The sequence below is a fragment of the Numida meleagris genome, chromosome 8 (assembly GCF_002078875.1).
Source record: "Numida meleagris isolate 19003 breed g44 Domestic line chromosome 8, NumMel1.0, whole genome shotgun sequence".
Taxonomy (NCBI): Eukaryota; Metazoa; Chordata; class Aves; order Galliformes; family Numididae; genus Numida; species Numida meleagris.
This window is the reverse complement of record NC_034416.1, coordinates 5228723-5239147: the sequence shown is the minus strand read 5'-3', so window position 1 is coordinate 5239147 and position 10425 is coordinate 5228723. Positions and strand designations below refer to the sequence as shown.

The 10425-nt window shown below is 59.8% G+C and overlaps 2 protein-coding genes across 3 annotated transcripts in view; one reads left to right on the top strand and one right to left on the bottom strand.

The window, feature by feature from the left end:
• The window catches only part of SRPX2 (sushi repeat containing protein, X-linked 2), a 6613-nt gene extending 4638 nt beyond the window's left edge, over positions 1-1975 (top strand). The window contains exons 9-11 of the mRNA XM_021405914.1: positions 137-270; positions 343-464; positions 856-1975. Coding sequence (XP_021261589.1) covers positions 137-270; positions 343-464; positions 856-1036 — 437 coding nt within the window. The 3' untranslated portion in view covers positions 1037-1975. The remainder of the gene's footprint in view (positions 1-136; positions 271-342; positions 465-855) is intronic.
• On the bottom strand, positions 2098-10287 carry SYTL4 (synaptotagmin like 4). Of its 2 annotated transcripts, none has more exons than XM_021405904.1 (17): positions 9829-10287; positions 8439-8581; positions 8129-8344; positions 7544-7653; positions 7277-7391; positions 7028-7135; positions 6608-6737; positions 6429-6519; positions 6234-6337; positions 6066-6152; positions 5647-5825; positions 5368-5470; positions 4450-4611; positions 3645-3750; positions 3420-3519; positions 2551-2759; positions 2098-2375 (listed from the first exon to the last, which is right to left on the bottom strand). In XM_021405904.1, the coding sequence occupies exons 2-17, from the start codon at positions 8546-8548 to the stop codon at positions 2233-2235; spliced, it is 2073 nt and encodes a 690-aa protein (XP_021261579.1). In that variant the 5' UTR covers positions 8549-8581; positions 9829-10287; the 3' UTR covers positions 2098-2232. The 2 variants fall into 2 exon arrangements, with proteins under 2 accessions (XP_021261579.1, XP_021261580.1); XM_021405905.1 differs by having other exon boundaries at positions 8439-8576.

The window sequence follows — 10425 nt, the reverse complement described above, 5'->3', positions numbered from 1 at the left end:
GTGGGGGGGGGATGAGGGGGTGGATCTGCCTGTAGAGATGCCCAAAGCTCAAGGGAGTTGCTGCCTGGAAGAGGGGGGAAGAAGGGATGCAAAGTGGCATCTCTTCTTGTGCTCATGCACTCTCTTCTTGCCCCAGCCATGCAGATCAACACAGCTGTGAACTCAGCAGCCAGCCTGCTGGATCAGTTCTATGAGAAACGCCGGCTCCTTGTCGTCTCAGCACCTGACTCCGCTAACCGCTACTACAAGATGCAGATCTCCATGCTGCAGGTGAGCCAACACGCCATTCCCCCCTCCTTGAACCCCATCGGCACCTTCTCACCACCACATCCACTCCTGCAGCAAGCCACCTGCGGGCTGGACCTGCGTCATGTTACCATCATTGAGCTGGTGGGGCAACCCCCACATGAAGTGGGTCGCATCCGGGAGCACCAGCTGTCTGTTGGCATCATAGAAGAGCTCAGGTACCAGGGGATGGTGGGGCTGGATGCATGAACCTTCAAGCAGGAGCAGCTGGTGGGAGCCATCCCAAAGAGCCAGGACAGGTGTCTCTGTGAGAACGGGGGCATAGGTGGAACCTTGGGGACTTACTAGTACAACATAAGGCTTGCAGCTGGGCTCATGAGCAAGAGTCTGCCTCTCAAGGCTTCTCCTTTCTGCTGCACTGGGGCTAAGGATGTCCTCAGTGCCCGGACTCTAAACACAGAGGCACCAGGCCCTTCTGGCACAGCCCTGAGGAAGAGGTGGAAGCCACCACCCTCAGGAGGGCCTGACCATAGCTGTTTAGGGTGGGAATGCTCAGCCCTGAGCCAGGTACACACAGTCCTGACCAGCAGCTCCCTTCTGCACCCCCAGGCAGTTCCTGCACCTCACCCGCTCCCACTTCAACGTAGTGCTCCTGGACAAAGCGGGCACTGACCGTGAGCGCTACATCTTGCCCGTGAGCCCCGATGAGCTCTTCGACTTCATCGACACCTACCTGCTGAGTGAGCAGGAGGCAGCCCAGCGGGCACAGCGCGGGGACCCCTGTGATTGAGGCAGTGGGGGGAGACCCCAGCCACGCGCCTCGGAGGACGGACAGCTTCCTTTCTGCTTTTCTAGTCGCCCACCGTAGAGGACTAGGGTGCCAAGGACTTTGAGGAGAAAGGGAGCCACTCTCAGGCTGCTCTGGCACACGGAGGGGAGCAGGGACAAGGATGGGACGGGGGCCATGTGCTAGCAGTCACTGTACAACAGCCAGGAGCACCCTCTGGCCACAGCCCTGACTCAGCCTCAGCCAGGACCACAACAGGAGATGCTGGATTTTCTCTGTTCAAACCCCAGGGCAGGAGGGAGAAGGGGAGCCCAACAGGAGGAGAGACCACAGTGAGTGTCCCACATCCTGCGAAAGCTCCCAGAGCAGAAAAGGGACAGGAGAGCAGGCAGGGCGACATTACAGATGCCTCCTTTGCAGCAGCTTCACCCTCATTGTGGCCGTCCTCACGCCATACACAACTTAAACCCATGCTGTCCCTGCCTAGGCTCAGCCCTGCTGGCCAGGCACTGATGCCAGGCTCCTGCCAGAGCCAGCAAAAGCCTTCATTAGAAGCAAATGGCCCCATGCTCAGCAAAGACAGTTACAGACATCCAGTACAGAGGCTTATAATCTACTTGCTTCTCCTTACACCCAGCATTGTGGCACCCTTCCTGGGAATTGTTTTGGCAGTAGAATATTACCCTGAAATTAATAAATTTGTAGAAAAATTCAGTGCTGTCTTGTTCAGCATGGCCCCACCAGTGTTCCCCATAACCCAACAGCTAGGGTGCAAGCTGGTTTGTTCCCTGCCTCTGGGTCCCAGAGCCAGCACCATCCTTCAGGAGGAGGGTGGAAGAGACAATAAGGGAGCAGGTTATGAAACACAGAGGGTGGGAGGAAGAAAACTGGAAGGGAAAAAAGAAACCTAACCACATTTCAAAGCACTGTGCCTGCAGTAAAGAAGGGAGGGCCCACAAGGACTCACGTTCAGCCTTACATTTGGTCCAAATTTGGTTTTCCTAAGGCAAAAAGGAAAACCCTTTAAGAGAAGCTAGGCCAAGAAGACTTTCTGCCCAAGCCTGTTTAGAGAAGGGTCATGTTTATTAAAACATAGGCAAAAAAATAATTAAGTTTGGCACTCATCTGGCCATGCTGCAAGTGCAGCTCCAGAGCACCTGTGCCAGCCCCAGGGTGAGTCCTGGTGCCTGTGCCACTACCTAAGGCCTCAGCTTGGCCATGGTGGAGCGGAGCTGGAGCGTCCCCTCTGCCCATGAGCCTGGGTACTGGCGCATCTTCTGCCACAGGTTCAGCTCTTCACCCGTAGAGTCCATCCAGTCCACAGCCTGCCCATTGCTCATGCCTTGGAGAAAGGAGATGGGCACAAGTTACAGCCTGTCTCTGCATGGGAGCAGCACCCCTGCAGCAGAGGGGCAGCCCCAAGCAAAAGCACCTGTCCAGGGGTTTGGGAGGCCACACAGGGCCTCTGCCACCACAGCAATAGCCTTCCTCAGCCCCTCACCCTCAGAGCTCCTCACCATTGCCCACACCCAGACGAACACCTCCAAGGAAGTCATTGCTGGACAGAGGCTCTCGGTCCCAGACTGTCAGCTCCAGGCAGATGTGCTGCAGGTCCTCAGGGTTGATGCCATTGTAGACAAAGGTATGGTTGTAATGAGGGTTCAGGGTCTTCTTCACCACAGGTGTCTTCCTCTTGGAGGCCTTGTTTTTATGTGGCAGAAGGTAGCTGGGGGAAACATCCCCACTGGAGTTAGCAAGACACATGCATCTAACTTCTCCCTCAGAAGCCAAGGCAGCTTGGTCTGATGTCTGCCTTGGATCCCACCTCTCCCCACAAGGCCTGAGAAGATAGGACATGATGGTCTGGAAGGAGCTGGGTGTCCCCACCTCCTGAAAAGCAGCCCAGGGGGCTGCAAGCAGTCTGCATGTAGGAGACACCAAGGACCAACTGCCCTCACACCAGCACTGCCCAAGTCACAGCTGCTTGGTGACCTCTGAGAAGATGATTTGAGGGCAGCTCCTTGAGCAGCCAGTCCTGCCTCGCAGCTCTGAGCCTGGGAGAAGAGCCAGGCCTGCAGGAAGAGCACAGCCACCGCCCCAGCTCAGGGGACCCCTCTGCGCAGTCTCCAACGATGAGCAATGGGCCACAGCCCTCCCGGCCCCTGAGCAGCTCCTCTCAGCTGGCCAAAACCCAGGGAAGTGTTTGTTACCAAGAACTCATCGCTAGTAAGAGATGGGCAGACAGTTGAGCAGTGGGTACAAATGCAGGACGCTTCCCTCCCCCAGATCTCCACCCTAGTTCAGGACACGCTCTGGGATGCAAGCAGGGAGCACAGAGCTTTCACGTGCATCTCCCTTAGACTCCCACTCCGGTACCCATGCTCACCCCTTTACAAAGCTGTCTGATGTGCCCCCTGATTTGGCAGCTGTGAGGTTCTTGGCTTCTTTGATCCAGACCTGGAGCTCACCACCTTCTCCTGCTTTGCCTGATAAAAACCAAAACAACATAGCAAGATTTAATCTATTTTCACCACTGGGAATTTCAAGTGTGTCTGTAGAGGGCAGTGAATAACCTCAGGCTACACAGAGCTGTTGGAGCTCCAGCACTCACCCTTTCTGCCATTTCCAGCCGCGGGATGCTTGGAAGATGGGATGTACTTCATGGAGACCACCAGCTCCCCCTTGTACTGGGGAAGGCCAGCAGCATCCACCCCAGTCTGCAAAGAGGCAATGGCTGGGTTAACACAGCACTGCTGGAGCAGCCAGAGCAGACACAGCAACAGCTGGGTCAACACACAGCTGCTCCCCACACTTGGCCGAAAGGTCTGGTTTCTGCTCGAGGTGGCTCAGCCGGCACAACTGCCCTCAGAAGCTTCTTTGGCATGGTACTTTGCCTTAACCACGTTCCTTAGGAAATCCTGTTTAGCTCAGCACCTGCAGGCTTGGGCCCCAAGCAATGCAAAAGGCTGAGTCTGCAGCAGGAGCTCATCAAGAGAACCAGACTCCTGAATAAATCCACAACAGAAGCATCTGCTGTTTCCATCCAGCTGCTCAACATCCTCTCACTGCACTGTTCTGCAGCCCACGACAGGATGTCAAGTCCAATTTCCCCTATTTGTTTCCCTGAAGTTGGCTCCCGTTCTTCCTTATTGGAGGAGGGAGACAGGAAGAGCTGCAGTCTTGGAGTCATCAAGCACACAGAATGAGAATATCTGACTGGGCAGGGACATGTCCCAGTGCATTGCATAGGGGATACACTGAGAAAAAGGGAAGCTTGGCTCAAACCTTTTCTACTGCCTTTTCTACTACAGCAGCGCAGTTATCCGGTCTGGGCACAGGACTTGTTTGGGTACAACACTTGTAGCAGCTCCATCAAGACCCCTGTGCCCATGCAGGCAGGGGCAGCGGGTCGATACCTTGCCATGCAGCAGCAGGAACTCCTCCAGCTGGCTGTCGAAGTTCCAGGAGTCCATGGGGATCTCCGCCTCCCCCAGGAATGTGTTGCGGCCAAAGCGATCATGGTGCCAGACCGAGAACTGCAGCGTCCTCGCAAGCAGGAGGGATTTGTTAATCTCATACTGGGAAGAGAGGCAGGGAAAAGGCAGGTGAGCTGACAGACTGTGCTGAGCTCGGTGCTGCTGGGAGCCAACTTCAGAGCGGACCCAGGTCACACGGCATGCGGCCACCCCGCTCCTTCCCACCACAAGTGAAGCGGTGCCAGCCTGCCGAGCCTCAGGCGGTTGGAGCACAAGAGCTCAACAAACTGGCAAACCGAGGCTCCTGTGGCAAACTGAGCCACAAGGAGCCTGGAAACCACAGCATGCTTTCCAGTTCCCACTTCCCTGCCATCAGTAGGGATGGTGCAGCAGGGCTCAGGGCAGAGACCAGCCCTCGCCACTGCCCTGTGCCAGCCGCAGCGGGGACAGCAGCATGAAGGGCAGTGCCGAGTGCTGCTGCCGCCGGGGCCAGCCCTGCCTTATCTCTGCCTGCGCAGCCATGCTGCCCTGCAGCCTGCACAGCCCCGGTGGTAAGGAGCTTTCTCCAAGGGAAACCAGCGGCCTCAGATCAGCAGAAAGAGGATGGCACAAGAGCCAGGAACACAGGCTGCCTGGCATCCAGGGGCATGACAACAGTGACAGCAGAGCAGCGACCCAGCCTGGAAACATTTTATTCCAGCTTTCAGGGCACAATATCTAGATGTGCATCCAGCTCAGGGTTTAGAGCCCATTCCCTCAGGCAGGGAGGGGAAGGCAGAACCCAGCAGGGCAGCTCAGCTCGTTGTGCTGCAGCCCCAGGCAGAGGGGAGCTGGCTGCCCTGGCCCATCCCCGCTCACCTTCAGCAGCTCGTTGTACAGCGGGTTTACAGTGTTGCGCTTGATGGTTGTCTTGCGCTTCCCTTGCCGGGATTTGTCAGGCAGGAGGTAGGTCTTCACATACCTGGAAGGGAGGAACAGGTGTAGCTCAAGCCCCCATGGACAACTCCAGACCTCCCACCCTACCAAGACCTGCAATTACAGCTCCCACCTCTCTTGCTGCCACCAGCCTGTCCCTCCCCGCTTGCTGCCACCATTTCCCTCCCCGCTTGCTGCCACCATTTCCCTCCCAGCACTCACGGGTTGGAGCGCTTCTTGGCCTCGTCCCCATAGGCCAGCTGCCGGCACTCCTTCACATGGATGAACAACGTCTGTGTCTTCTGCTCGTAGCTCAGGGAGAAGGAGATTCCCCCGGTGACCGCGATGTTCCCAAAGTCACCGGCCTCACTGTAGATGCTGACCATGCTCCCCAGTGTGCTCTGCAAGGCATGGCTGGGTTGAGCTGGGCAGTGTCACCATCCAGGCGGTCCTCAGCATGGCTGTTCCCAGTCCCTCTGAGCCAGCCCTGCCTGGCTGGGGATGGTCACCAGGTGCCCCCATTAACACACAGGCTCACTTGACAACAGCTGGGCCTCTGGTTTTTAATCCCATTCCAAGGAATGAAGCTCCCATGGCCCCCCTCCGTGGCTCCTGGAGCACCACCAAGCTGCAGGACTCACCGAGGAGGTGCCGCTGCGCATGCTGCCCCGCGCCACCCGCTGCCGATGGATCTCCACCAGGTTGTCAATGTCCTCCTCCTCCTCATCCTGCAACCAGAGAGAAAAAGTTCACATGGGAGTGTGGGGCGACATGGGCATGGCCAGCTCCAACACCACCAAGGGTCTCACCAGCTCCGTGGTGAGGCCGGGCACTGACTTGCTCCTGTCCCCCATGGAGCTGCTTTCACCCACAAAGTCCTCTGGGCGCAGGTCGATCACTGACTTGGTGTAGTCTGCACAGGAGGTTGCAGGATTAGCAGAGCACTGCTGCTCCATCACAGCACAGAGAGGACCAGCTGCCTGCCAGGAAGCCCAACCTCTCACCTGCAGGTCTCACCACTCTCCGGGGGTTCTTCTTGAAGATGGCTTCATGCTCATTTGCCAACATGCTGCTTCGGCTGCCCGTGGGAGTCTCCTAGGGAGCAGAAGCCCCATTCAGAGCAGAGCAGAGGGGGCTCCAAGAAACTCCCAACCCCCAGTCCCTGCCAGGCAGCAGCACGCACCCGTCCATTGCTAACAGAAAGCACATTTCTGGAGGGCAGAGGGAGTGTCAGGCTGGCTGCCGCAGGTCCTGCTGGTGCAGCAACATGCTTTCCCTCTTTGATAGTGGTGGCTTTATCCAGAGAGTTCCTTCTGCAGAGGACACAGAAAAAGCTCTGTCTTGGGCTGGCACTTCAGCCAAAAGCAGCAGAGCCAGGAAACCAGGCTTTAGCTGGGAGCTGCTCCCACTGTGAGCTCCAAGGAGCCGCGTGAGCAAGCCTGGAGCAGAGGACCTGCCTGCCCAGCACGAGGTTTCAGCCTGGAAAGGAGAGCCAGCATCTCCCTCATTAGACTGAGGCAGCAAACAGATGCAACCAACCTCAGACAGAAGCCCTCGACTTCTGCCAGGTCAGCACTGCACAACCTGCCCCAGCCTTTCCTACCTGCCCCCTCCAGCAGCAGGAGCAGGTCTGTAGCCATCCAGGCTCATGTTTTCCATGGACTCTGTGTCACTTTTGCCTTCCCGAGGGTCTGAGACATCAGGAAGCGAGCTGCAGACAAATAAAAACCACAAGCATGTCCTGCTTGGCGAGGAGGCCAGTGATCAGAGCAGGACAGCAGTCTCTCTCCAATCTCCTGCACCCAAATGGGCTATCCGTGACTCCCTCTCCAAACACATGGTTCCTCCTCACCTGGGCAATTTCCGGGGCTCCTGGGGGCTCTTCTGCCGGGCTGCAGAGGAGCCCTTGAGGTCACCAAGCTGTGCTTTCTGCAGCAGCGTCTGTCCCACCGTCTCCCTTTTGCTCGCTGAAAGCAGAGAGCACTCATGAGGAGCACAGCCCAGCAGGGAAGCCCACAGCAGAGCCCAGGGAAAGCTGGAGCACCCCAGAGGGACAGGGCCACCTCGCCCCAGGCTGCAGGAGGAAACATGGCTCCAGTACCTCCTGACATGGCCCTACCTGCAGACCTGTGCCGCAGTGACAGCCGCACCATGTCGCTGCCCAGCCTGTTGGCAAAGCGGTTAACCCTCTGGTCATAGAACCAGTCCCCCGTTGTCTTCTTCAGCTCCCTGCGGGGCAGAGGGGCTGTGAGGAGCCATTCCCTTTAGCTGCCCATGGCACAGCGAACTGGTCAAGAGGAGCATGGACAGATGGCACATCTGGGAGGTGGCTGAGCAGAGACTGTGCCCTGGGCAGATGATGGGTCAATGACAACATGGAGCGAGACGGGGGCTTTGCAGGGCAGGTGAGGCCAAGGAGAGGAAGGAAACCTGGGCTGCTTGAAACATGGGCTAAAGTCGCATAATGGGGAGATGGGAGCAGGGCAAAGGACACTCAAAAGCAGGGCACGGCCCAGTTCTTCATCATCCAGCTGAGGGTGCTCACCTTGGACAGTGGCCCCATGACAGAGACCAGGCTGAGAGCCTAGGGCTGCACTGGAGGGATGGCCATGGGGTATTGGGCTGGGGTGAGCAGAAGGAGGAAGGGGACAGAAGAGCACACAGAAGGCCCCGTGCTGCTCGTCCCCAGGCCCTGTGTACTCACGCCTCCTTGGTGCAGACTTTGCAGCGCCAGGAGCTGTTGGGGCCATAGGAGCGGCAGTCCCGGCACACCAAGTGGTTGCAGCCCCGGCAGGTATTGGCCTTGGGGCTGACGCGGCCCAAGCTCTGCTGGCAGCGGGCACAGGTCCGCTCACTGTAGCGCTGGCTGCTCCGCTTGGCCCCTTTGCGCCGGATCTCCAGCAGCTCATTCTTCAGGCGCCTGCTTGGAGCCCAACAGCGGGAGCGGTCAGAGCCAGAGCCCCGTGTGGAGCTCCCGGCCAGCCCCAGCCCCGCCAAGCAAACCCCAACCACACCTGATTCTCCTCTCCTCCGCTTTACGGAGCTCCTCATCACGCTGCAGGACCTGCAGGATCAAATCCCTCTCGACATCCGACAGGAAGGACAGATCCACAGCCTCCGACATCACCCTGACCCCAAGCAGCCAGATACGTCTGTACTGGGGGCAAGCAAAGCCCGTGGCACGGTTATAGCTCTGCACCCTCCCTGCTCAGTCCCACGCAGGGCTCACTGCCATCCCCACACCACTCTGCAGGCCCGCTCACAGCCTCGTCCTGCGCTGCCACCTCCAACCCGCATTTAATTCTGCTCAGCACAGCTGTGCTCCTGGCCTCGCCAGCCTCCTGCCAGCCCCACGCAAGGCACAGCTCTCGGCCTTTTTCCAGCAACCAGCCAGGCACCTGTACCAGCTGGGGCATGGAAGCACAGGGATGGTGGCTGCAGAAGCAGGAGCTGGCCCCAGAGATGGCAACCTCCGGCCCCACACAGACAGCAGGCAGAGGCGAGCTCCCACAGCCTGTATGTAGGGCAGAGCAGGGCAGGGCACCTCGTGCTCCCAGCTCACCTCCCAGCGCCACGGGCCGGCGGCACCGGTTCTGCTGGTCTGCAGGCAGCCGGCACCACCCGGCACCGGGACGGCTGCGCCGTACAGCCCCCGGCCCTCCGGCCAAGGGACGTCGGCCGCTCGTTTGGGTTTCCGCAGCGGAAAGCCTCCGCTCCTGACCCCGCCGGGAAGGGCCCTTCCTGTCTGCGGAGCCGCCGCACCGCTGCTGCAGCCGCGGGGCCGCTGCCAGGGCAGGGGAAAGGGGTCAGCGGGAGGACGGCTCCCATACATCTACCGCCTTCGTACGGGAGGGGATTCAAAGGCGTGAGCACGGAGCAAGGGAAGGACTCGCTGCCGGCACAGACAGCGCTGTCACTCTGTCAATAAAGCCGCGCCGCCGACAAGCTGCCCGGTTCGTGCACGGAGCTGCGCGACTCCCCCGCCCACCGCCGCCTCCCCCGGACGCGCACCGCCCGGCGCCGCCGGCCAAGCCCGTGTTTGCGTTTGCAGCGGGTCTGAGCGCCTTCATGGCACTACCAGGGAAAGCCGTGGAGTCACGGCCGAGCCATGACAACTGCCGCGCACGGCCGAGCAAGCCCGGGGACGTGCGAGCTCGGCACTGCCGGACACGGGCGCAGTCCCACCGCCCGCACAGCGCAGCACGGCACGGCCGGAGCCCCCCGTGCCATGCCATGCCATGCCGTGCCGTGCCGTGCCGTGCCACCGCCGGGGCCCGGGAGCCCCCACTCAGCGGGTGCCGCTCCCACCGCCCGCCCGCCGCCAGCTCTCCAATCCCCGGGGGGTGCAGACCCGTAGTTGCGAGCCCCCCCTCCGGCCGCAGCACAACCCCTCGGCCCCGCTACCTGCAGCTGCTCCGGCCCCGCGCGTCCCAAAGGCTCCGCGCCCGCCGCACCTGCGCGGCCCCGCCCGACCCCGTGGGGCGGCCCTACGGCCGGGAGCGGCTTCGCGGTTCGCTTTCGCCAGCCCCGGCGCTGCTCCGATCCCTCCTACCGCCGCCTCGGCCGCTCCTCAGCCCGCGCGGCGGCACGCCCCGGCTCTATTGACGCACGGATTTATGAGGCTGTTCGCAAACAGCAGCCCCGGAGCTCCGGGGTGCCCTCCCGCAGCCCTATCGGGGCAGGCGGCTCCTCCCGCAGAGCACACACACGGTGCCACGGAGCCCATCGGCGCCGGCGCTGCTGGGAACCGACGGGCCGGCCCCAGGAGCGAGGATGAAGAATGCGGCTCTGCCCCGTTCACGCACTGCTCAGCCCGTGCCTGCACCAACAAGGACACATCCGTGGCACCGTGCTTCCTCTGAGCTGTCAGTGTCATGTTTGCATTTTCACTGGAAACCGGCTAGGGAGATAGGAAACTTCTTTATTTCTGAAAAAAAAGGTGAGAAGGAATGGAGGTGAACAGACCTGTTTTCAGCATTAAAAAAAATCAGCACCGAACAG

Bases quoted from the DNA above. Each gene is read 5' to 3' on its own strand.
- SYTL4 (XM_021405904.1), bottom strand. From the start codon at position 8,548: ATGTCGGAGGCTGTGGATCTGTCCTTCCTGTCGGATGTCGAGAGGGAT. The intron at 6,153-6,233 runs GTGAGACCCTTG...CTCTGGTTGCAG, and splicing joins CCGGCCTCACCACGGAGCTG to GATGAGGAGGAGGAGGACAT. The intron at 5,826-6,065 runs GTGAGTCCTGCA...CATGCCTTGCAG, and splicing joins TGCGCAGCGGCACCTCCTCG to AGCACACTGGGGAGCATGGT.